The sequence below is a fragment of the Cyanistes caeruleus genome, chromosome 22, assembly GCF_971803275.1.
Source record: "Cyanistes caeruleus chromosome 22, bCyaCae1.hap1.1, whole genome shotgun sequence".
NCBI classification, from domain to species: domain Eukaryota; kingdom Metazoa; phylum Chordata; class Aves; order Passeriformes; family Paridae; genus Cyanistes; species Cyanistes caeruleus.
In genome coordinates this window covers 1,439,542-1,465,376 of record NC_141722.1, presented here as the reverse complement: position 1 = coordinate 1,465,376, position 25,835 = coordinate 1,439,542, and the positions used below count along the sequence as shown (strand labels likewise).

The window sequence follows — 25,835 nt, the reverse complement described above, 5'->3', positions numbered from 1 at the left end:
CGCCTGGCGCTGCCGGCCGCCGGTACCCTCACTCCAGGGCACTGCCACATCTCCGGGACCGCCAGCCCAGGGCACTGCCACATCTCCGGGACCGCCAGCTCAGGACACTGCCACATCTCCGGGACCGCCAGCAGCGCTCCCGCAGGCCCCGAGCAGCCGGCGCTCCCCGGAAGCGCTCGCTGTCTCCATGGGAACGGCGGGCGGGCGCGCCGGAAGCGGCGGCGCTCGGTGAGGGAGGGCGGCCCCGTCCGCTCCCTCCGCCCGCGGGCCCCGCCGGACCATGGAGCCGGCCCGGGCCGCCTGCCTCCTGCTCCTGCTGCTGCTGGGAGCGGCCGCGCCGGGAGAATTCGACCCGTACCGCGTGCTGGGGGTCGGCCGGAGCTCCAGCCAGGCCGATATCAAGAAGGCCTACAAGCGGCTCGCCCGGGAATGGTACGTGCTGCCCTTGCGCCCCGTCCGCCCGGCCCGGGAGCGGATCCCGGAGGGGGTTCGGTGACAGCGCCGGGCCCCACGGGCCGTGGTGCCATGAGCCGCCTCGCCTGGCTGTGTGTCCCGGCTTCCTCGCAAGGCCGGGAACCAGCCTGACACACGTAGATGCTCCATGGCAGCGATGCGTGCTGGAAAACCCTCTGGAGCCTGGCTGCGGGGCGAGGACATCCCCCAGGGGTTGCTTACGAGGGGAAAAAGTTCTCCCAGATTCAGGCAACAGGGGGAAAAGTTCTCCCAGAATCTGGTTAGGGTGGGAGAATTCTCCCAGAGTCTGGTTAGAGTGGGAGGATTCTCCCAGAGTCTGGCTACGGGGGGTAGAGTTCTCCTGGAATCTGGCTATGGAGGGAAAAGTTCTCCTGGAGTGTGGCTGTGGTGGGAGAATTCTCTCAGAGTCTGGCTACAGGAAAAAGTTCTTCCAGAGCCTTGTTACAAAGGGAAAAAGTTCTCCCAGAATTGGGCTACAGGGAAAAGTTCTCCCAGAGTCTGGCTAGGGTGGGAGAATTCTCCTGGAGTCTGGCTGCAAGGGAAAAAAGTCCTTCCAGAGACAAGTGATGGGGGGAAAAGTTCTCTTAGAGCCTGCCTGTGTGGAGAAAAATATCTCTGGAAACTTCTAATACACGAGGCTGGAAGTCTCAGCTTGATACCTTGATGTCCAAGGGCCGTTCAGTCCCTGTGCTGTGGAAGGGAAACGTGTTGGATGTGCAAACATCACACCCCTCATGCAGGTGGTGTGTGGTGATGGGCAGGCTATAGAAATAAAATGAATAAAGTAGGGTTACCTGCAGCTTTTAGAGCCCTTGTTGCTCTGTGTGAGACATCCCTGAGGCCGTGGCAGGAGGTGATTCAAGGAAGAACTCGGTAGTTATGTAGGGCAGCGGGCAAGGGAGGCGTTTTTGGGGAGGAGACACGCTCCGTGTCCTGGGCTCAGGCTGCTGGGGATGGAGCAGACAGAGGGACAGATCCAGGGGCACACAGCCCCCATCCCAGTGCTGTGGGATGGTTTTTGGGACAGCACGTGCTGGGTATAAACCCAGCCTCAGGGGTGTCACTGCACGCCCTCACTGCCCCATGTCCTCCTCATCTCCAACAGCTTCCACACTGACCCCTTTTCCTCTGGTTCTGCCCCACAGGCACCCTGACAAAAACAAGGACCCGGGAGCAGAGGACAAATTCATCCAGATTAGCAAGGCCTACGAGGTAACACATGCTTCCTGTAAACTCCTGCCACTCTTTAACATTAAGTGACCTTATTTTTCCATACATGGCTTTGTGTTTTTCCAGTGTATTTCTGTGTGGGAAAAGTGCTTGACTCTATGGAGGTGGATATTACCCACACAAAAAGTTTGCTCAGCTTTGTTAACAGAGCCACTGGAGTCACCAGCATGGTTTCTGCTGCAAATACTTTGCTACAGGTCTGCCCTGTTCTGCCTAAAAAGCCTCAAAGGATGAAGGAGTGGGTATTCCCCAAGCCCTGCCTGGCTGGGCAGCGTCTTGACTGTGTCACACATACATAAAAGCATTTTGGAGTGATGTAAGCATCGTTCATCATCACCACAGGGATTTGGTCACCTCAAATTATTCTTAGCAGTAGTTATTTGCATGTTCTGGAAATTGGTCGCTTCAGTTTGTGGCAGCCAAGCCCATGGAAATCAAAATAAATCCTTATTTCCATGCTAAAATTGCAGTTTCTCTGCAGGGATTCTGACTGCTCAGTGAAACTTTTGGCACTTGCTGAACCCTCCAGATTCAAAGAGATACCAGCAAAAGCCACACAGAAAAGAGTGTTTGTGCTCAGAACACAGGATGTTCAGAGCCAAGGAGCTGTTGGTGACACAAGTGGGTACAGCAGTCTGGATTTAAGAGCTCCTTTTCTTCAGGCTTTGAGGGTTATTTTTACCCTGATTTCCTACAGTGAGCCTAGAAGGATGTGATGCTTCCTTTTCCCAAAATATTTATCCTCTGATGTGCAGCAAAGGCTGCACGTTCCTTACGTTATTTACTGAGGGATTACAGTCAGGCCATTTCCCCCTCATGGGTTCAGACAATCATTTCTCCGTCATTTGCTTCCCAGATTCTCTCCAACGAGGAAAAGAGGGCAAACTTTGATCGCTACGGAGATGCTGGGGAAAGCCAGGGCTTCTCTCAGCAGCAGCATCGCCAGTTCCACCGCTTCCACGACGGTTTCTATTTCGATGAGTCCTTCTTCCATTTCCCTTTCAATTCCGAGAGGCGCGACACCTCCGACGAGAAGTATTTGCTCCACTTTTCCCACTACGTCAATGAAATCGTGCCAGATAGTTTCAAGAAGCCTTACCTCATTAAAATCACCTCAGACTGGTGCTTCAGCTGCATCCACATCGAGCCTGTGTGGAAGGAAGTTGCTCAGGAATTGGAGGCGCTGGGTAAGGATGAGGTTGTTGGGGTTGGGTGTGTGTCCCTCGCCCGGTCAGGCTGCAGTGGTTTGCCTTCAGGTCTGTGACCCAGTTTAGATTTCCTCAGGGTTTTATCCTAATGCTCTCCCAAACATTCCTAACTCCAAAGCAGGGTGCTGGGTGAAGGAGCAGGTCATCAGTTTTCCACTGGGCGTTTGGGTTGCTGGGGATGTCAGAGGTGAGGCGGGTGCTCTCCTTTTGCAGGAGCAGGAATCGGCGTCGTCCACGCGGGGTACGAACGGCGCCTCGCCCATCATCTGGGTGCCCACAGCACTCCAACCCTGCTGGGGCTCATTAATGGGAAAATAACCTTCTTCCACAACGCTGTGGTTCGGGAAAACCTGCGGCAGTTCGTGGAGAACCTTCTGCCAGGGAATCTTGTTGAAAAGGTAGGGTCTAGCAGGGGTGTCAGGTGCTGCTGCTCCTCTCTGCCTGGAGAGCCCTCTCTCCTTGGCTGTTTTGGTGGCTAATCTGTTTAATTCGGGCTCCAAGCTGATCTGTGTCACAAAGCTCCAAACCCTGGAGCTGTCAGAAGCGTTCCCACCCCGCTCTGTAACACTTGTCCGTGAAAAGAGCCGATCCTGTCACCACTACATGGTCCCACCAGTGATTCTAGTGGCAGCTGACCCCAGCTGTGACACCCCACAGCTGCCAGGGCTCTACCCAAGCTATCCCTAGGACAGGAACCTGCTGGATTTCACTTCTCTCCTGCTTTCTCCTGGCATTTCATCCAGCAAATTATGGACCACTCGCTACCTCAGAGGTCACATCACTAAAACTCACTGACACAGGGTCCCATTTGTTTTGTCCAGTTTTCCTTCAGAGCTTTGAAACAAGCTGGCAGCATGAGCCCTTTCAAAGTCATAAGTAAAACCTCCTAACTGATAAAATATTCCTGTATTTCGGCCTTCTGGTGATTTCTGACAGAGTCCTAAAAATCCCACTGCCCCTGCATGTGGCGCTTTCACCTGCCTGGCCTCTGCCTGTGGCCTTGTTCACCTCACCTCATTGTCCCTTGGGATCTTTACCAAGGGTCACCTTCCCCAACAGGCTCTTGACTCAGCTTCTGGGTATTGGAGTTATTCTTCCCCCAAAAAGAGGGATCATTTCCCCTTCTACAGTGACTGCAGCCATTTAAGTCCATTCTGAGAGGCATCACACCTGAAACAGAGCAGGTTTCATGGAGCTCTCAGGTGCCTTTTAACCCTTGGCTTCCCATTTTATAATTAAAGAGAATATACAGGAGAATAACAGTGCTGTTGGCAATGACTTGGAGTGGCATCAACAGAGGCTGCAGTAACTAAGAGGGCTGAGAAAGGTCAAGAGTGATGGTTTTAATTCGCTCATTAATCAGGAATATATCTTGGAAAGACCATCCCACAGTCTGCTTCCTGCAGCAGCTGGACAGCTCTTCCAGGCTCAGAGGTTAAACTAAAGTTCTTTTTCTGTCTAAAGATTACAGATAAAAACTACATCCGCTTTCTGTCCGACTGGAGGAAAGACAACAAGCCCCACGTGCTGCTGTTTGATCACATGCCAGTTGTGCCCTTGTTATACAAGGTAATGTCATTTCTCTCACTGCATTGTTGACTTGCTTATAAGTGTTCCAAATTAAAACACACCACTGCCCTGAGCAGGGGTGGACTGATGCCTCTGACTGCTTTGAGAAGAGCAAGGTGATTTGTGCAGGTTGTAAATGCCGTGGCCAGGTGAGCAGCTTTGTTAGGAGTCTGTTTCTTTGTCCTGCCACACTTACCCTTCACGGGTGTGAAGGTGCAGGTGTGTTTAGAGGTAGCAGCGACACAGGTGCACAGCTTTTGTTGGGAATGAGAGATGTTTGTGGCACATCTAATTGGAGTTGCTGAAAACCCCATTTCCTAAGAAGCCCCTGCTACCCTACAACAGGGTCAGGCTGTAAATAAAGCTGTGGATCCATAGAGGCTCCTGCCACCATGACCTAGAGGACACAAAATTTGCTTCAGTGAGGGAGAGGAAGGGCTTGTTCTTCTCACAGCACATCTGACGGCATTCAAACAGCAAGATGTGTTCTTGTGGAGCAAAGCCACCACAAGCACCTGGGGGAGAAAGTGCTTACTGTGTAACATAACCACGTGCTGGGGATTTCCTCCCACCCAGCTGACGGCCTTTGCCTACCGGGATTACCTGTCCTTTGGCTACGTGTACGTCGGACTCCGGGGCACTGAGGAGTTGTCCAGCCAGTACAACATCAATGTCTACACTCCCACCATGATGATCTTCAAGGAGCACATCGACAGGCCCGCTGATGTTGTGCAGGTATCACTCCAAGAGCTTAGGGAAAATGGGAGAGGAGGTTTCTGACCGAGCTGGCAGTGGTGCAGTTTGGAGGAAGAGTGTTTGAGCTTAGCTTAAACTCAAGCTTTGGAGGAGGAGAGGGAGTGTTAGCACAGGGGAAGTTTGGGTCACTCCAGCCTGCTGGGGAGGAGGGACACATGTAACTTCTCAGTCTTGGGGCCTCAGAACATCTTGGGAGGACCACAAAGGCTGGCAGCCTTCTCCAGGAACATCCAACATCTTTCCCCTCCTCTTCCTGCTCATCTCTGACTTCTGCTTTCTTGGTCCTTGCCAGGCACGAGAGATGAAGAAGCAGCTCATTGATGACTTCCTTTCCCAGAATAAGTTCCTCATGGTGGCCAGACTGACCAGCCAGAGGCTGTTCCAGGAGCTGTGTCCTGTGAAGAAGAGTCACCGTCAGCGGAAGTAAGTGACGCGTCCCCGTTTTGTTTCCCAAGGCTGTGGGGCTGCTCCTAGAGTCCCTTTCGGTTTGATTCTGAGGGAAAAGAGCAATGACTGCATTGGATCATGTTCAATATCCACACTGTCAGAGAGGTTTCAGGTTCATCAGGATTGTTCTGGCAAGAGGACAGGGGTTGGTCATTCCCTTTCACCTCCAGACTGGCTCTTAATCCCACATCTCGTTGTGTCACCCAGGCACTGCGTGGTCTTGCTTACCGGGGAAGGAGAGAAGTTTGCTGAGGCTTATGAGGCCTTTTTGACTTTTGCTGTGGCCAACACAAAAGACACACTGAAGTTTGTGCACATCTACAGCGATCGACAGCCGGAATTTGCAGACGCCTTGCTGATGGATGAGGAGAAATACCACGGAAAATCAGCTGTGAGGGTTTCCTTTTGTTTTTTTAATCCCTTCTTCTCTTAGCCTGTCATTTAATTGGTGCTGTACCTACATCTGACAGCTGATTCTGGGCAGTGGTTTGAGATGAATCATCTGTCTAGAAGAAAACAAAAGCCCCTTGCTGTCTGACATCTGCCATGCTCTTGGCTCATCCAGGTGGTCATTCTGGAGAGGCGCAATAACGCAGGGAAGATCTCCTATAAAGCCTTGGAGGACGCCTGGCAAGGCAGCAAAGAGGACAACTTCATCCTCCTGGATCTCCTGGACCAGCTGAGGACAGACCCTGGCCTTCTCTCATCAGAAACCGTTGTGGCAGACCTGAATGATGAGCTCGCTCCTGTAAGTGCACAGCCTTTCCAGATGCCTGACATTCCTCTTACCTCTGTGGACAGTCCCATTATGGCTGTTCAGAGGCATTGTTCATATTTTAAAATAACAAGGGAAAACTCTTAGAAGATTTCTTGCATACAGAAGGAAGCTCATGGCATAATTTGAACCCGTTGGAGCTCTTTATAGCAGTTTTGTCATTTAGTTTTTTGCTTTTTGTTCTTTTTGAACAGATGTTCCTCATCCGATGGTTCTACTCCACTCTGGACTACATCTCAGACTGCTGGGACAGTTTGTTTCACAGTAACTGGTATGGATTTGGCATCCATTGTTGGTGTTCACTGCTTCCCTCTCACCTTATTTTAAAACAGATCCAATTTTAGCCTCCTTTTGGGTGGGAGTAGGACAACACTCAAAAACACAATGGTTTTTAAGACCCAAGAAACAAGCTGAGTTTCTGGGGAAAGCACACAGTGTTACCTGATGTAGGCAGGAACTGAAATTGAGGCAGAAAATGTGAACTCACAGACCTGACTGCTGCTTGCACATCTTCCCCTCAGGCGAGAGATGATGCCGCTCCTGTCCTTGCTCTTCTCCGCGCTCTTCATTCTCTTTGGCACCGTCATTGTTCAGGCTTTCAGGTGAGTGCACACCAAAATGCCCTCAGGGACAGCTCCTCAGTCCAACCCCAAGGCCTTAAACACACAAAACCCCCTTCCTCTGCAGTGATTCAAGTGACTCAAGGGACGCTGCACCCTCGGGGAAAGAAGAAACGGCCGCAAAGACAGAGAAGAACGACGCGAGCTTCAGCAAAGAGAGTAACAGGTTCCCTCTCTAACTTCTCCAGAATGTTTTCTGCAGAAGCGTTGCTCAGGCAGGACCTGTGCAGGGAGGGTTAATGAAGAGCAGGGAAGTGCTGAAGTTGCTCTTAGTGCAGTTGTTGTGCAGGGCAGTGCAGGCACAGCAAAGAACAGTGTGCAGCCAGCAAGGACAGGGGGTCACTTATCTGCTTATTAAACAATTCCCACCAAATTTGCCCAGGAGAGCATCCTCAGGGGATAGGTAAAGGTCAGACCCACTCATTGAGGGAGGTGCAAACCAAGCCATTGCACCAGTTACACCGGCTTTTGCTGCAGGGCACAGGGATGGATTGGCATAACGGGCTCACAGTTTCTCCATGCTCAGTTGCTCCCAGTCCCTTGCCCCCCTTTCACTTGTTTTTTTGTTGCAGCAGGATTCCCAAAAAGGGCTTTGTTGAGGTGACTGAGCTAACAGACATCAACTACACCAGTAACCTGGTGCGCCTGAGGCCAGGGCACATGAATGTCGTCTTGATCCTGTCCAACTCCACCAAAACCCCCCTGCTCCAGAAGTTTGCCCTGGAAGTCTACACGTTCACAGGGTAGGCTGGGCCCTCTCCTGGGCTTCTGTTGTTGTGTTAACCACTTGTGTGATGCTGCTCTGGTGACACCTGAGGAGCAGGGTTGGCTCCATTGCCACTTCTGGTGAGTGAAGTGGCCTCTGCCCTCACCAGTGGCAATGAGCCACCAAAAACCTGGCTGTTCCCAGCCAGACTGGGTGATGGTGGCCAGAGGGGTCAGGTGCTGGTGCCACTTTGGTTGTACCCGTGTTTTGACAGAGAGAGCCTGACAGGGCTGCATACACCGAGCTGAAAAAGGAGCTGTGGCATCGCAGCACTGCCCTGCCCTTGTTGACGATTCCTGTCCAGCAGGAATCCAGCCAGACCCAGGACAACATGTGCTAATCCCACTTATCTTCTCTGCTCTTCCCGCAGGAGCAGCTCTCTTCACTTCTCCTTCCTCAGCCTGGACAAGCACCGAGAGTGGCTGGAGTATCTGCTGGAGTTTGCCCAGGATGCAGCCCCCATCCCAAACCAGTACGACAAGCATTTCCTCGAGCGTGACTACACGGGCTACGTCCTGGCTCTGAACGGCCACAAGAAATACTTCTGCCTCTTTAAACCTCACAGATCAGGGGACGAGGGGGGAACCCTGGCAGCGTGCGAGGATTACGATGCTTTACAACATGCAGAAGCCAGAGGGAAATCCTCCTGCAGCCCGGGATCTAGATCCATTAAAAACAAATTACACAAATTGTCCTTTTGGATGGAACGCCTTCTAGAGGGTTCCTTACAGAGGTTCTATATCCCCTCGTGGCCCGCACTAGACTGAGGGACTTCACAGAGATTCTAAGGGGACAAACTTTTTATGAAGATGACAAGGGACAGCTCTTTCCAGGAATACTCAAAACAAACGTGATGATGAATGGACCTTAGGTTTTAGATGAACTCTCCTGGGGCCGGCAACCAGAACACACCTCCCGCATCCGGAGCCCGGGAGCGCAGCCAAGCGCACCCCTGTTCCCCCCACGCCCCGCCGTGCGTTTGGACGCCGTACAACCGAAGAGCCAAGAAATCTGTTTTGCCTCTCTTGTCCAGTCACCCCCGTCCCACCTCTTGTTTTACCTCGGTTGAAGAAATCCGTGACTTCCCTGGGTCCGCGCCAGCCGCGGCCGGTGGCGCGGGCCAGATCGCGGTTCTCCCTCCCCGTCCCCGTGTGCTTAGCCCATGGTGCATGGTGTAACTCTGGCAAGACCCTGCAGACCCCTCCAGGCCCTGCCCTTCTGAAAGGCCTCCTCCCACCAGGCAGTCGTACTCTCTCGGCTTTCCCCATGGTAAGTGATGCAGAATCTGGTCAGGAGCATCTCCTTCCTAGCAAAAATTAGCTGGGATTCCCCTGTGGTGCGGGCTCGTGGGCGATCTGCATGTTTCATGCTCCTCATGTCATGGTTCCACCTGCAGCTTCACCAGCTGAACCGTAACAGGGAGGGAAAGGGCACAGCCGTAAAATACTGTCAAAGTGTTGAGCCATTTAAATGTCACGTTGATTTTTCAGATGCCTTTTCTGCTTCTGTCGATTTTAGACGATGTATCCTAGAGCCATAACTTTACCTGCGTCCTCAGATTGTAGGCGTGAGCTGCTATGAGCCAGTAGATGTGTAAAAAACCTCTACGTAGCTGCCAGGGAGCCACCTGGGCTCCTTGCAAACACCTTTCCAGCTGTAGTACAAACCAACCAACCTTCCTTTGTATCGAGGAACCTCATCCTCCAACGATTGTATTCTTGAAATGTTGCCCCAGAAGTGCTGTATCATCAGAGCGTTGCGTGCGTGTGAAGCTCCTTTGGTTTAGTCAGGGGTTGAGATGTTGGGTTTCAGCCTCTCACCTGTTTCCTTCTTGCCCCAAACCTCCACTTCTCCACACTCAGGCTGCTCCCGTGGCTTTGTGTTTGTTTGCTGGGGTATTTCTTTTGGAAGTGGTGGGGGTGTGGGAGGTTAGAGCAGATGCACAGCCATGCGTTTGGACAATGCTTTGCTGTAGCAGTGCCCCAACAGCTGCTTCCAACACCACAGGGAAAGGGTGGCCCTGGGAAAGGCACAGGGAGGACAAGCAGCAGCTTCCTGGCTGCTTAACACTCCTCAAGTGACTGAGTGAGGCAGCAGGGCTTCTCCTTGTGGCCAGGACTGAAATCCTGTGCGGTTTGTTCTTTGTTTTCACTGCTCCAGGGCTGACAGTGGCACCCAGGCCTCCTCCTTCCGTGGATCTGGAGCCCTGTGGCACCATCAGGCACTGCCAAAGCACAGGGATGAGAGCCAGTGGCCTTTGCCACAGGGCTTGGAACACAGAGCACTCGGTGAACACGTGCTGTTCATTCCAGACTCAGCCCTTGCCACCTTAGTTACCATCTTAGCAGAGCAGCCAGTCTGTAGGAATAGCTGCCAAGCCCTGAGCTAGCTGCTGATCCCGCACAGAAGCTGGGAATGCTCCAGTCATTGCACTCCCTACATGCCCTAATTGCTCCCAAAGCCTTGCCTGATGGCATTTCCCCATCCTGGGAGCAGACTGGCACGCTCCAACCCCCACAGGTACCTCAGATCCCCTGTAAAACGTGCTTCAAATAAAGGCTGCGATGCCACAAACAATCCCCACGTGAGGTTAATCAACCTCTGGGCTGCAGAATGAGGCACCAAAATAGAGGGAAGGAAGGAAGGTGAGGTTTTCTCCCTGCCCAGGAGCTCCTGTGAAGCTCCTGTGAGCATGCACAGGTAATGCTGACAGAGAGCAGAGATAGAGTGAAACATCAGCCTGATCTTTTCTAGATTTGATTTCCACCTGGCTGAAGCAATCACCACAGCACTCCTGCACTTTTCCCACAGCTTGCCATGCAGGATGTGGCTGGAATAGGTTTTAGCCCAGCAAAAGGCTCCACATAATGTCTTAAACATTTGCAGGAGAGGAAGAATGCTCTCTGGATCTCTGCTGTCTCTTCAGCTGATCAGAAACAAGGAGAAAACCCTCAACTCATGAAAAAAAAGTGCCTAGTTATGCTACAGTGAGGCAATTCAGCCCAACCCTGAGGAAGGGGAGAAGGCTTTATGGCCTTCACATCCATTGTGTGTGTTGCACGCTGCCAGAATCCTTGGGTTTATTTTCTTTTCAGCACAGGTAACCTCCCCTTTCAGCCAGGGTTGAGCTGAGGGAGTGCTTCCATCAATCCCACCTGTGCCGGCTGCGGCTGGACAGGAGCACAGCTCCTGGATTTTAATGGAAACTTTTGCCTGGGTTGAAACAAAAGCCAAGCTTCTCTGCCCCTTGGTTTATCTGGCTGCAGTGCCAGCGTGGCACTCTGGGTGTTTGCTGTCTCGAGACCAAGGTCAGAGCTGCTTATCCCGGGATCTGCCCTCTCCCAGCAGCCGTGAGCCGTCACCCCCGTCGTTTTCTGAACACTCGCGATTCTGTTCCACACGTGGTGATTCCTAATCCAAAGATTGAGGAGATTGGGACCTAGTGCACTTTCCTAGTGAGATCTGAGTGATGGCACAGTGCTCGGAGCTGAGGCAAAGCCCCAGAGTGGAGGTTGTTCCCAAACTCCTCCCTGTCCCTGCCTCTGCCCTTCACCCACAGGAGCCAGGACACGAGCGCAGCCTGACAAGTAGGACTGAGAACTAGGTACCTATTTTGCACTTTTGATACTGGGAGGGGGGGGAATTAACTTATTTGGCAAACTTGTCTTTTTTATTTTTGGGGGTTTTTGTTTTGGTTTGGTTTTGTTTTTGTATTTGTGAACAGGCACTGATGTCATTTTGATTTAAGACAATTACAGGTTCGCAACCAAAATAAACTATTTTAATGTGTGATGAGGTGGCTCCGTGTCTCCATGTACAAACTAACCTCACCTCCATGTCCTCTCAGAAATTTCAGGAGCATTAAACTGTTCCTTCCATAGGAAACTTCTGATTATTCCACCAGCAGGAAATCCAGTCAAATATCTCCCTACTCAGCAGGAGGCTGAGGGTTAGGGTTAACCCTAACCCTAACCCATCATGTCCTCCCTTCTTCTACATTCATTGTCCTGCTGTGACATCCTAATGGGACAAACCTTTTATCAGTGACAGTTTGCCCAGGAGCCCTGTGAGCTGAGTGATCATTCCAGAGGCAAAATGGCATTAACCTCATCTGTCCCTTTCCTAGGCCAACTCCAAAGCTCCAGACCCCAGTTTAAATGGGGTGTCTAGCCTGTTCCCTACATTTTCCCAGCCTAAAAGTACCTTTTCTAGTGGTAAATGGCATTTATTTCATGGTGCAAAGCCCATGCTGGCTGAAGGAAGGGGACATGGAAAGCCTGGCTGAGGACACGGAGTAGCATTGTCCCAGGGCAGGTGGGAATTGCCCTCACAGCGTCTTCACTCCTGGGAGGACACACAGCATCTCAAACAGTAGGTTTGCCCCCAGGAGGGCTGTATTGCCTAAAAAAACAAGACAAAAAACAAGAAAAAAATCTGTATATCCATTGGCTTTCACCCCCAGCCTGTGCCAGGCACTTCTCTTGCCCTAAGGCATCTTCAGACTCACCAGAGACATCATACATTGGTGCCACTTCTACGAGGTCACACCCCACTATGTTCAGGCCTTTGCAGCCACGAATAATCTCCAAAGCCTAGGGGGAAAAAATGGATTTGGGATCAAGAAACACATCTGACCTAGCAGACCACCCCAGGCTCTGCTTTCCCCATATTCCAGTAAGGAAACCCAACCTCTACAGACCAAAGCATATCAGTCCCACATTTCCCTTCCTCATTGCCATGAGGAAACACTTCCTGGCCTCTCTAAACTTCCACTTTGCTGTGCTGGTGAAACAACCTCCTTTAAAGGGTGCAAAACATCCCTTTCCCATGGGAAGGGCAATGGTGTCCCCCTCACCTGCGCAGGTGTGAGCCCGGCTATCTCCGGGGTGCCGGTGCCCGGGGCGTACGCGGGGTCCAGCCCATCGATATCGAAGCTGATGTACATGGGCTTGTCCCCCATCTGTGCCCTCACCTCCCTCATCAGAGGCTCCAGGGACTTCATCCAGCACTCCTCAACCGGGACCACCCGGAAACCCTGTGGGAACACAGACACACAGGCACCTGCTTAGGGAAAAGGGGGGAGATGAGGAGCATCCCCTGTCCTGCTGGGGAATATCTACCAGGAACAGTCCTCATTGCTGCAGAAGTGCACCTGGAAACACCTTCCACTCCCCACACACACACTTTAACTCATCACTCAGTGAGCTGGGAAGTGCTTGTCCTGCAAACAATCCACTGGCATGGAACGAGAGGCCACAAATGCATTTATTTCCCTCCTGAAGCCAAGCACTGATGTGGTATTTACAGCAGGGAGAGCCCCCAGCGCTGGGTGTGGATCAGTTTACCTGTTCCCGGCTGTACTTGTGGGGGTCGGGGTCGTAGGAAGAGCCTCGGATGCCGATCTGCACCACGCGGCCGCGGTCCAGCAGCCCTTCCTCCACGCAGCGCCGGAACGGGCTCCCGTGGTAGATGCGCTCCCCCAGAGCCGCGTCTCCGGTGTCCGTGTGGGCATCCACGTGCACCAGCCCCAGGGGACCGTGCCTGCTCCAGACAAGGTGGACACATCAGTCCTGTCCCATGCATGGTGGCCCTGCCAACAGCAGGGACAGCAAACCAGGAGCCTTCCTGAGGCTCTTTGCCAGGTCCTTTCTCTCCATCTCCAGATTAGAAACTCACTTTGCCGCCAGGGCCTGCAGGATTGGATATGTTATGGTGTGATCTCCACCTGCAAGAGGACACAGGGAAGAGGGGGAACACACTATGAGAGCTGCTCAGCACTCATTACTTTCATTCCTAAGTAATTTTCTCCTTCTTTGCATTTATCCTGCACTTATTTATGCAGGGCTTTGTTGCCAAAGGAAAACTAATGCTCCCAGGTGCGGGTTGCTTCCTCTCACTTCTCCTGAGTCCTCTCTTCTGGTTTTCCTTCTAGAGAGGACCAGATATGCAGGACTGCCAGCAGGGACTGTCTGTGGAGCAGAGCCCTTGACTGGGCTTATAAATAGACATTTGATCAGCTCCTGAGGATGCTGTAACTGGTGACTTGCCCCTCGTTATCCGCACACTCACTGCCTTCAGCCATGCCAAGCAGTAATAGCTGTGAACTTGAACGTGCACCCAGATCAGGCTCCGTGCAAAGCCTGCTGCTCGCTCAGCTGGAGGGACACAAAGGACAAAACCTGCTCAACAGGACACCAAAACCACGCCACTGGTTGTATTTACACACTGAGCCATCCTCCTCATTTTTGACCCAAAGGAAGAGGCATCACAGAACACTCTGAGTGCAGAGAGCCTGTGAGTTTACCCCCGACACAGCACAACAGCCCAGGCAGGCGATGGATTCATCGCTCCCCTTCTGCCAAGCCTGCCTTGAATGACGGAGTTTGACAGAGGCAGGACGCAGTGGCAGGACAGGGAGAGCAGGGCTCCTTACCCAAGGTGAGGGGCACGCAGCCCGAGGCCACGATCTCCTGGTAGGACTCGCGGATGAGGCGGCAGCTGTCGGGCAGGTTGTAGAGGTTCACGTTCACGTCCCCGATGTCAGCCACCCGCAGGGAGTCGAACGGTGCCGCGCCGGTGCTGCCGTTGTACCTGCGCACCATGGCGGACTCGGCACGGATCTGGCGCGGGCCGAACCTGGGCGATGGCACGGCTGGCATCGCTCCCAGCGCTCCTCTCACCGCAGGAGAGCCGTGCCCCCATGGCCAGAGGGAAGCAGCAGCTCCCCTGGCTGGCACTTACCTGGCTCCCGGCCGGTTGGACGTGCCCGTGTCCAGCGGAACACCGACAAACGCCACGTCCAGCCCCTCTGCTGACTCCTGCAGGGGAAGCCTCATCATGGAGCAGACCCCCACGGGCCTGGCCACGAGCAGGGCACTGGGGGGCACGTTGAACTGGGAGCTCCAGCAGCTGGGGGCTCTGCTCCGTGGGACCAGGGCCTGGAGGAAGCCTGCAGGTGCACTGGCTGCGGAGCTGGAGGTGGCAAGAAGGGCCGGGGGCCGCAGGCTGTGGTGTGAGGCGGTCACCATAGCGGTCACAGCTGGTTTGGGACAGCAGAGCCCAGCTCCCCGGGGCAGCAGCCGGCTGCAGGCAGCCCAGAGCAGAAGCCTCATCCTGACCTGCACACTCCCACCCTGGAAAGGCAGCAAGGGCTGCTGCAGAGCCCGTTCCCAGCTCGGGCAGAGCACCGGCTGCCTCTGCCAAGCCTCCCTCCAGGGATCAAAGTGCACCGGACACTCCACTGCCTGGGGAAGGGCAGAAATCCAGCCCAGCCACCCCCTTTCCCAATGCCACAGTCCTGGGAACAAACACGGCAGTGAGGGGCAAGAGCCTGCGCAGGGATTAGCGGGACAGGGAGGGAGGGATGTGCTGGGAGATGTCCCAGTTCGCTCACCCTGGGCATTTGCAGACAGACAGCACGGCAGCCTTTGTTGCATTAACAGCCTGTACTTTTAACCTGCACTCCACAGAAGCACCCAAAATGCTGAAGAATCATAAAAACGTCTCGTTGGCGGAAGGTAGAAGGGAGAGAAAACAAAAGGGAAGTCTGACCTCAGCAGAACCATGGTGGGGACAACAAAATGCAAGCACAAGGGAAGCATTAAGAGGGATTTAAGGACCAGAGGGACAAGCTGCAGGACAAGCATTTCAGGCCATTTTTGAGGACGGAATTGAAACCAGGGGAAGCAAGTTTCCAACCAGTGGAGTTCATCAGCACAGATAAAACCCTGGTTGGGCAAATACAAACACACTGGATGGCTCCAGCCCCTAATTCTGATCCCTGCTGGTATAGAGACTGGACCCAGGAGCAAAAATGAAAGGCATGGGAATGGTATTCATGGCAGAAAGAGAGCTCAGATTAGAGATCCACCACACAGCAACAGCATTTACTCCTCAAAAGGCTCCAGAGTGTCCAGGGCATGGACACTGCCAGACCCAAGCACACACAAAGCAAAGGCAGCAGAAACACACTGCAAGAGCTCAGCAATGGAAGAAACAGCAGCACACGCTTTGGCTGGGTCAGATCAATGTTACAAAGGTCTTTTTTTGCAGCTTTTCCCCCCCAAGAGCTCATTTCCCCCAGTTCCCCAGGCTCTTTGCTGCACCAGAATAATGTGCAGGACCCTGAGTGCAGGTTATCCTGTGATGATCAGGGGTATCAGCCATTGTCATCCAACTGGAAAGTGCAGGAGCAGTTTACCATGCAGGAGAGTACAAAACACATCCCCAAGGCAAGGTCTGTTCCTCTTCAGGAAATTCCACTTGGAGTCAAACACCATTTTGCACAGTTAGCACTGAGAAGAGCTGAATTCTCATTTAAGACACCCCAGAACCAATGCTCCACAGCCCAAATTGGATTGAGAGAACCCACACAGCCACAGAGCTTAATCTTTAATTTATTGTGCGACAAGCATAAATAACTTTGCCCCCAAGTTCCTCTAAACACAATTATAGCCATGAAATTCAATGCTGTTTCATAACCATGGCTGTTGTTACTTAAAAGATTGATTTCTCCCGTCCTCCCCACCAAAGGATATTATTTCACTGAAGGAAACACAGGCAGGTAAAAGAGCAGAGCATCACACTAAGCTCTTTAAGCAGGGGCTGCTGCCCAACTTCACTTTGTTTGGAGATTTATCCCTAACTGGAGAGTCTGACTCAGCCTTGGAGCCTGGGGCAGCTGCCACCACAGAGCTACACGAGTTAAGAACAACGATAAGCGGGTTTTGAGGATGATGTGCTTCCACTCTCCTGCGTACAACTGCGAGGTTTTTAGTGCTGCTGACGCTCACGTTACCAGGCAGCACCTCATCAGGAAGTTTTCAGGCTGTCACTTCACAGCTCAGAAGAAAATGAGTTTCAAACCAGCCTGGTTACCCCAAGAACAGAGACTGCAGGTCCCTTTGCCAGCTTGGATTTCTGTGTGCTGTTTAAACTGTGATGTTCCTATGCAAAATGCAGCCAGACGCTGCCTCCTCCCAGCCACCCCTCTGAAAGGAATCTGCTCCACTCAACACACAACTCACGAGTCAATGAATTCCCAAATGGGAGCAAAACCAACCACGCACCTCTGGACACCTGCAAAGTCCACACACCCTCCCCTCAGAGGGTGAGGAAGCAAGGGCATCTCCTCTAGCAGGGACACAAAAGCAGCGTGGTTAACACTTGCTTGAGAGAAACTCAAGCTCCTAAACACAGGCCTGCAGCTTGTTCCCTAAAGCACTACAGGATTCCAGACAGACAGAAAGGACAGGTTCCTATGTGCCTTTACAAAGTGCCATTTATGTGGGATGCTCGTGTTCCAGGGGGTTCCTTCACCCAGAGTGGCTTCTCCAAGCCAGCAACAGGAATATTGCTGCCCAGAGGTCTTCAAATTCGAGGTTTGCCAAGAAGCACATCTTCATTTTGGTTTCTACCTGGCTGGTCTCTGCCAGCCTGTTGGTGAGCAGGGTGGCTGCAGACTGGCAGAGCAGCCAGGCAATCATCTGGTCAGGTTTCAGGCTCCTGGATGCTACAACACTGTCACCCCAGAGGCTCAGGTGCAGCACATTCGCAGCCACTCTCGCAGACAGCCTCTGCAAAAGGGGAAGGGAGATTAGCTGATCCTACTGCACTCAGCCACATCACCAGCACGGAGCACTGGCACCTCCAAAACTCCCTGGGCCCCCCCTAAGGCACCACCCTGTGAATTAGAAAGCTCTTTGAGACTGTTATTGTATATATATATATATATAATGTTGTGTGTAACCCTCCAATGTGAGGTCTGGTCCCGACACAAACATCACCTGAAATCCCTGAAATGATTCAGCACCACTCAGCAAAGACATTTTTAGCTTTGATCCTTATGTTGTCCTTTGATCCTGCAGTGAGATCTGGATTAACCCCTGTACCTGCTCCAAGGCAAAGTGATCCACCAGAGATATTCCCAAAGAAGTTATCTTGAAGGCAACAGCTTCTTACCTTGTTGGGATCTCTCTGAAGCAGCATCTTTACCACCTGCTTCACCTCGAGGGGCACATGGTCGGGCAGGCTTGGCAGCTGGTCCTCCTGGTAACTTCTGCTTTCCAGAGTCGAGTCCCCATGGCCATAGAAAGGATTGGCCAGGCCCAGGATTTCGTAGGCAATCGCTCCAACAGCCCAGGCATCAGCTTTACTGTAGTTGATCACTGTGCCTGGACCAGGTGATGCTGTGATCACCTGCCACAGAGAGGGGGCTACTCAAATAAACAGCTCGAGTGCAGCCTCTGTGCTGAAATTCCATTTCTAATGCTCAAACTAGCATTTTCCCTCTAATAAACTTAGACACTGAGTCCAAAGGTGGGTTTATTCTGAATCTGAGGTGTAAATATTCCCTACTGGCATGCTCTAAGCCCCTGGCACTGCTCAGCCCACTGGGATGCTGGGAGGAGTCTGAACATTGCACCGAGGCTTTAGCTGCTGCCCATGACCAGCATTCCCAGAGTCCCAAGGGCTATCTCCTGCTGGAATCACAGAGACAGGAGACCTGTAGGTGAACAACCAACACCATGGCAAGGTGCTCCAGGTCCAGCAGACACCACCAAGGGTGTCTTGGTTTTTATGTGGCTTATCATCAGAGAAATAAAATGGAACTGTAAATAATTTCACAACCGCCCTGAACTTCAGCCAAATTCTACTGTTGCAACACAAGCACTGCTGCATTAAATTCTTAATAGCTACATGGAAAGGGGCCTGAATAAAGAGTAAATTTGTTGGGGGGGAAAGGCTGATTCTGCCTCTTAACATCAACTGATTATGTTTCACCTGTTAGAGCTCAAGGTGTCTATCTGACATAGTTCAGCACAGATGTTTCACCAAGCCTAACCCAAGGTGAGACACACACCTTCCACACCACCAAAACTTCTAGTCCTGACAGGTGGACAAGCAGAAAACCAGCCCCAGAAAGCAGTGCTGCAGAGGGATTTACCTCAGGTGCCATAAGGCAGCCATTGCCACCCCGATCCACGTAGGAGCTGGTGAAGGGCAGCCTCAGGCCAATGCTCTCATCTGCCAAACAGCAGCCAAAGTCAGTGATGACCAGCCAGGGGCAGCCAGCTGTGAACAACAGCGTTCAGTTTGTGAGGATCTGGCAGCACCAAACACATCACATCAACAGCCAGCTTGGTGTCCTCTGCAAACCGACTCGGGGGGCATTCGATCCCCTCACCAAGATTGTGGGTGAAGATGTTCAGTAGAGTGACCTGGTTTAGTGGGAGGTGTCCCTGTCCAGGGTGTTGGAATGAGAAGAGCTTCAAGATCCCTTCCAAAATCATTCCATGATTTTATGATTATAAATCCTGAGCCCCAGGAACACAGAATCCTCTGTGCTGCCCACCTCTTGGGTCAGTCTCCAGGAAGGCAGGGTGGATTCCAGTGGTCTCTCTGTCTCTCTCTCCCTGTCTCTCTCTCCCTGATACTCTTCAACCAAATTCTTCCACTCCTAATTACACAAACCTGCCTGCCTCCTATTGCTTCCTGCTGATTTGACTCTCAATCACACCAAAAAAGAGCTCAGGTAATTAAAACTGCTGTTAGGGGCTGACAGGAGAACACATCGATGAAAATGCTGCATCCCCTCCCTCCCAACTCATGTTTCATCATCCCAGGGTGCAGCACTGTTAATCTGGCCATGGGGTGGGAATTTAAGAGGCTCCCTGTACTCTCTGGCTTGGGAAAGATGACAGAACCAAGAGCCTGAAGCAAAGGCCCCTGCAGCATTCCAAATGTGCTGTTCCAGGATGCTCCAGTCAATGCTGGCTGTGCTCATGCAATCCATCACCTCAGCAATACACTGTTTCCATGTTAATGATCCAAAACCTCAGGCACAGACAGGATCAATGACTTGCTGCAGTGACAGCAAACACTAAGCCAAAAACTAAACCTGAGATTATTCAAAAGGTTTGATGCTTCTTTTCCCCAAACACACAGCTGGGTGGGATTTCCCCAAATACCAACATGACCGAAACACTTCTGTGAATTAACTGGCATTTACCCTCAGGGATCTACGTACCAGAATCAAATTCAACCAGGATGTTGTCAGACTTGAGGTCTCTGTGTGCTATTCCATGTCGAACAAGGTGGTCCACGCCTTCCAAGAGCTGCAGAATCATCACTGTGGAGAGGTGAACATCCGGAGTGTTCTCCTGCAGATACTGGCGCAGCGTGCAGGGGTAACTAGGCAGAACAAGGGAAAAAAAAAAACAGGAATTATCCTGGAGGCTTATCACTGGCAGTTCAACCTCAGTGTTGGCTCATCTCATTACAGATTCTACTCCATCTCTAGCACTGTGCTCAGACTACGGGTGAAGTTCAGGCTCAGAAGGGCAGACAAATGGGGACAAACTCCACATTTCTCACTTTAATTTGGGGTAATTATTAAAAAGAACGGTTTGTCTTCATTGTGGAAGCACAGTCAGAACCTCAAGGACTTGGAACAGGTCCTGAGAGGCGTTTCCAAGAGCATACTCTGCTCTTTGGCAGCAGCCCAGAGCCAAGCTTTGCGGGGACAGAGTACCCAAGTCACGTTAACCAGCTTCTCTCCACCTACTTCTTCATCACCAAGAAGAGGGTGCGGCTGTGCCCGATCCCTCTGGGGTTCAGGCTCAAAGGGAGGACATCAGGATAGTCAGCAAAGGCTCCAGGCAGCAAAGGGACGGAGGATGTGAACGCTCGGATCACCTGGATTATATTCGGGTGAGGCTGCAGCTTCTTCCTCCCAAGGACAGGTTTTCTGTGCAGAGGAAAGACACCACAGATTGCACCAATCCCTCAGCTGGTTCTGGTGGATCACTGGCACGTTGCTGTTATTGCTGGAATTATTTTTCATTATTATGGCCTGTCCTCCACACCAAAGGGTTCCCCAGCAGTGAGCAAACACGTTTGTTCTGCACTGGAAGCCTCATCAGAGGGAGATTAAAGCTGCACAGGGTGAATTACAGGACTGCACGTTAAATAAACAGACACATCCTGGAATCCATTCACTGAGCAAGAGCATGGGCAGCGGTTTCATGGCCCATTTCCCAACCAGCATCTCAGCCCAGCATTTCCCAGGTGGATGCAGAGCACCCACAGCAGCAATGGGTGTCTTCCAGCACCTTCTCCAGAGCTCAGAATCCAGCCTGGTGCCTCCCAGAGCAAACTGAGCCGACCAAGACCTCCCAGGGGCTCTGCTGTAACTGGATTTCCCTATTCACAATGGCCAAACAGGAAATAAGGTGCTTTACCTGCACTACAAACAAAGCTCTGATAAAAACCCTCACACAAAACATTCAGCTTTCATTTTACTCAAGCCCCACTAACCCTTCCATGCTGCTAACAAAGGCAGAGCCAGGCACAGGCTGCTTCTCCATTCAAAAAGAGCTACAGCTGCTCTAGAGAATAACACCCAAATGCAATTACTTTGTTAGACATATAATAAAGGTCAACTTCACGCTGGGAGTATCAATTTAGACCCTCTATTTCAAGGCACAGGCAGGAAGTTCTCCCTGCCCTGAAAAGCAGGTTACCTATTTGTCTGCAAGACAGATTTCTCATCCCCTGAATGTCAAATATCCCTTTGGCTGCTCTACTGCATTCCCAGCCAGCCACGGGCACAGCATTCATTATGCATTTGTATTGGCAGCCGGGATGGATTTGAAATTTAAATCAGACAATCTGGCCTGTGGACTCCATTGTTTCAAATGGAACAAAAAGATAGCTAACTTGAGGTAATTTAGAAGTTTCCATGAAATTTTTCACCTTCATGCTGTTTGCTCAGGTCAAAGAGTAGGAACTGAGTAATTTCCATTTTCCTTCTCACCAGTTTTTTTGCACTAAAACAGTTTCAAGCTCCCTGTCCAGCACCCATTTTACACCAAACCAGCTCTCAAACCTCACAGTCAAATTGTATTAGTGAAATCATTTGATGTTTAATGCACTCAAATTGTTACCAATTGCATTGGTGCAATTATAAAGCATCACAATACAAATTTAAACGGTCTTTAACCTGTGGCTCCTCCAGCCTTTACCTCAGCAAATGCCAACACTTTTCAACACAGGGAAGCTAAAACAGCCACAGACACCCACCACACCCTTGTGGGACCTCAAACGCTCCCAAATTATTGGTGCACCCTTCCAAACCCCTCTGAACCACACAGTTTAGCAATGCAATTTGTTGCACGCCAAAGAATTTAACAATCCCCAGCTTTACCTGCTTTCAGCAGCTATTCTAGAAAGCCCTAATTGCTGCAAAAATTAATCAAGGGGTAAAATGAGCACCTTGCCACCTCCGTACCTGCGGCCAGAGATGGCCCCGTACTCCCCGGACAAGGCAGCGCCTGTGGCTGGGACGAGCTCTCGGCCCATGGCATTGAGGATGGCCTCACTTGAGGAACCAGCCTGCAACAATAACCACACCCCACGTTGGTTTCAGCTCCGAAATCATCTGGCCACAACACAAGCTGAAAGCAGACAATCCTGATGCTGGCACTGCGTCTGGAGCTGGATGGACTGACACCAGATTCCAGGACTTCCCTCTCTTGAAAAATCAGGGAAGGCAATTAACTACTTAAAGAGTTCACCTAGGGAAGCTGCAAGGCCTTTATTTGCAGAAAGAAATCTATTTGTCACTTCAAATGCATCCTTGACCGTAAGCAATCCAAACTACACCTCAGCACTCAGTTTCAACTTCCAAACCCAAGTGGAAGAGCCCACAGCTAAATGCCAGGGTACTTCTGGAGTCCAAGGGATTGCAGATGTTGGCATTTTGGAAGATTCTCTTGAAATACTTGTCACATGGGGAAAGCCACGTGGACTTTTTAAAACATGGAAGAGCCACACTGAGGAACTGGATCCTCAGTTACCCGGGCTGGGAAACACTGGAGCAGATCTTGGAAAGCCACCTCATGGCAAGGGGACACAGCAGGCAGGTTACTGTGCACCCTGAGATCACCGACTCTTCAGGAAGAAAACCCACCTGACAAGACACCAATTCCTAAATCACTGGCAAGGGAAAGCAGTGGCTTTCCCCTTCTCAGACCTTTCTAATAGAATCAGCCTCAGAAAAACCTTTTCTTCCCAAAACATCACCTCCATACCCAACAGCTCCAGCAGCAGCTCTCAGTGCTGATTCCAGAGGATGATGAATGCTAATTATCTCACTCTGGGACTCCTCACTAACACTCCAGTGTCACCTACCCATAGCTTTGTTGTGACACATCATCCTGCGCTCCATAATTAGCGCTTTCAACACTTCAGCATTAAACATTCCAGCCAGAATTCCCCGGCGGCAGACACGGAGACTCCTTACCGAAATGTTCCACATCATTTTGATAGCTAAGGGAAAAGCCCCTTTTGGCTGGTGCTTCACTACAGGCTCCTCTTCAGCCCCCTGGGAAGCTGAGCCACGCTCCTGCTGCACGGCTGGGAGCTGGCTGCTCTCCACACGATCCCGAGGAGCGGGACAGAAGGGAATAGCTGCTTCGTACACAGCAGCACTGCAGCCCTTCCCGAGGGGTTGGCCGATGAGATATTCCTCCAGCTTGAAGCCCTGCCAGCGGAAGGAGCTCAGGGGATCTTTCTGCGGCTTGTTCTTCCCAACAAACACGGTCTGAAAGGAATATGAAGAGAAAAACCCGCTCAGTTATCCCACACCTCCCAGGGAAGGAGAACCTGGTGTTTCAGTGGTATTGCACATCCTGGTGGGTTGGTCCAACCTGAAAGTCTCAATCAGACTCTAACCACGGGGCTCAAATCACTGTAACCACATGAAAGATCATCTGCAGGCCATATATTTTTGTCAGATACGATTTACCCCTAAACCAGTCTTTTCTAAAGGTGCCTTTTGCAAGGAAAGAAGAGGAACCAGGAGGGGGAGTCATTTGCCAATCTAGAATATAAATATATTTTGTCCAAAGAAGCTGTGGCTGCCCCTGGATCCCTGGAAGTGTCCCAAGGCCAGGTTGGACAGGGCTTGGAGCAACCTGAGATAGTGGAAGGTGTCCCTGCCCACGGCAGGGGTGGAAAGAGAGGGGCCTCAAAGTCCCTACTAGCCCAAGCCATTCCATGATTCTACGGTTGTGTAAAGAAAAGTTTAACTGAACACTTCTGAAGACAAGATGCATTATTACACTTTTCAACCTCTCCATATATAAACCAGGTAAACAGCATTTAAAAGAAAATCCAATTAAAAGCAGCAACAGGAAAAACAATTGCCTTTTTGTGGCAGCCAACTGAGAGGGCTGGTTAATTTGAGGAAGAGTGCATCCATGATAGGAGGGAGCTGGGGGAAGGAAATCAAGAGATGTGGGAAAATAACACTCAGGAGGCTGCTCTGGAGTTTCATCACACTTTATGATCCTACAGGTCTGGTGGTGCCCCAGCTGTCACCTGGACTGATACAAATGAGTGGCCTCTGCAGCCCAAAGCACTGGTGACACTTTTTAGGGATGTGTCATTGGACACAGAGCCAGGGACAGCAAATGGAACAACCCAGCGAGGACAGAGGAGAGAAAGTACCCTGAGAAACTTCAGGGAATGTGTCTGCTGGTTGGTGGAGCAGGTGACAGCTGGCTCAGAGCACCAAAGGTCTATTTTTACCCAGGAAGCATGACCAGCACCATCCATCACGGCCTGGCCCAGCACCACAGGGTCCCTTGTCTGCCTCAGGCAGAGGGGATGGACCTGGGGATCAACATCAGTGGCCTGGGACATGACACCAGGGCCCTGACCGCATCCCTCTGTGGGGAAACAGGGAGTGAGGGTCCCCTGCTTTTGAAAGTATCTGCTTTAGGGTGATGAGAGGCTGCTGAGAGCGAGGTTTCCCCAGAACCCTATTTCTGGGGAGAAAGAGGTGCCTGAGGGCTGCTCATGGCAGCACCCCCCACTTTCCTTGGGGAGAGATGAGGAGGTGTCTGGGGGCTCCCCACAGTAGCGATCCCTTCCCTTCATGAGGGGATCCATAAAACAAGGCTCTCCCCTTCACCAGGGGTGTCTGGGGGGGCTCCCCACAGCAGTGACCTCCCCGTCCCCTCTGAGGGGCTCCTCACAAGCCCCCTCCCCTTTGTGGCTGATGGCTAAAGGCTTCTCTAGAGCAATGATCCCCCCAGTGCTGTTAATGGGGGGTATCTGAGGGACTCCCCAAAACAAGGACCCCCTTCCCTTCATAGGGGAGCGTGTTTAAATGGCTCCCCACAGCACTGACACTCTGTGGCGTTCATGGGGCGGTTAAAGAGGCTCCACACATCAAGGACCACCCTCTCCTTCATGAAGAATGTCCGGAGGGCTACGACCCCCGTGCCCTTCTTGGTGGGGGTGAAGGTCTCCCCCCCAGCAAGCCCCCCCCCTTCCCCTCACGGAGCGAGGCGCTGCCCAGCGGGATCCCCGGGCCGCTTCCCACCTGGATGTGGCGACACGCCGCCTCAGCCCGGCGCTGCTCCTCCAGCCGCGGCTCCACCAAGCCCAGCGCCATGGCCAGCGCCAGGCAGACACCGCCGCCGCGGCCCCGCCGCGCAACGGCCGCCAGCCCGCCCGCCGGGCCCCGCAGGAAGAGGCGGCGGGCGGCCGGCAGCCAGGCCAGCCAGGGCCGCCATGGCGCGGCGGGCGCGGGGCCGGGGTCGCGGCTGGGGCCGGGACCGGGGCCGGGACTGGGGCGGGGGACGCGGGGAGCGCAGGGCGGGCGGCACCGCGGGAAGAGCCGCAGGGCCCGAGCCAGCAGCAGCCGCACCGCCATGGCCGCCGCGTCTGCGCGAGGGGCTGGGCCCAGAGTGGGCCAATGGGGAGCGGGCACGCCGATAAACACGCCCACGTGACCGAGAGGCCACGCCCCCCGCACGTGAGAGGGACAGGGACTGGGACTGGGACTGGGACTGGGACTGGGACAGGGACAGGGACTGGGACAGGGACTGGGACAGGGAATGGGATATGGAATAGGACACGGAATGGGACAGGGAATGGGACACGGAATGGGACAGGGAATGGGACAGGGAATGGGATAT

General features: G+C 52.3%; 3 protein-coding genes across 5 annotated transcripts; 1 reads left to right on the top strand and 2 right to left on the bottom strand.

Moving 5' to 3' along the window:
• The first annotated feature begins 150 nt into the window (after window positions 1–150).
• Window positions 151–11,637, top strand: DNAJC16 (DnaJ heat shock protein family (Hsp40) member C16). 2 transcript variants are annotated; one of them, XM_086860676.1, is made up of 14 exons: window positions 151–432; window positions 1,620–1,686; window positions 2,561–2,891; window positions 3,126–3,310; window positions 4,377–4,481; window positions 5,058–5,216; window positions 5,530–5,660; window positions 5,892–6,075; window positions 6,250–6,432; window positions 6,654–6,730; window positions 6,981–7,061; window positions 7,147–7,245; window positions 7,655–7,822; window positions 8,216–11,637. In XM_086860676.1, exons 1-14 carry the CDS (start codon window positions 281–283, stop codon window positions 8,610–8,612), a joined length of 2,319 nt encoding a protein of 772 aa, XP_086716802.1. In that variant the 5' UTR covers window positions 151–280; the 3' UTR covers window positions 8,613–11,637. The 2 variants fall into 2 exon arrangements, with proteins under 2 accessions (XP_086716802.1, XP_023796005.2); XM_023940237.2 differs by having other exon boundaries at window positions 169–432; window positions 7,652–7,822.
• Window positions 11,605–15,358, bottom strand: AGMAT (agmatinase (putative)). 2 transcript variants are annotated; one of them, XM_023940241.2, is made up of 7 exons: window positions 14,587–15,358; window positions 14,279–14,481; window positions 13,522–13,570; window positions 13,191–13,386; window positions 12,701–12,880; window positions 12,353–12,437; window positions 11,605–12,246 (listed from the first exon to the last, which is right to left on the bottom strand). In XM_023940241.2, the coding sequence occupies exons 1-7, from the start codon at window positions 15,279–15,281 to the stop codon at window positions 12,173–12,175; spliced, it is 1,482 nt and encodes a 493-aa protein (XP_023796009.2). In that variant the 5' UTR covers window positions 15,282–15,358; the 3' UTR covers window positions 11,605–12,172. The 2 variants fall into 2 exon arrangements, with proteins under 2 accessions (XP_023796009.2, XP_023796011.2); XM_023940243.2 differs by having other exon boundaries at window positions 14,279–14,436.
• Window positions 15,359–16,224: 866 nt separating this feature from the next.
• Window positions 16,225–25,613, bottom strand: PINK1 (PTEN induced kinase 1). The gene is made up of 8 exons (XM_023940195.2): window positions 25,238–25,613; window positions 23,150–23,449; window positions 22,136–22,239; window positions 20,411–20,593; window positions 19,874–20,037; window positions 18,791–18,918; window positions 17,806–18,042; window positions 16,225–17,420 (listed from the first exon to the last, which is right to left on the bottom strand). The coding sequence occupies exons 1-8, from the start codon at window positions 25,568–25,570 to the stop codon at window positions 17,160–17,162; spliced, it is 1,710 nt and encodes a 569-aa protein (XP_023795963.2). The 5' UTR covers window positions 25,571–25,613; the 3' UTR covers window positions 16,225–17,159.
• Window positions 25,614–25,835: the final 222 nt, after the last annotated feature.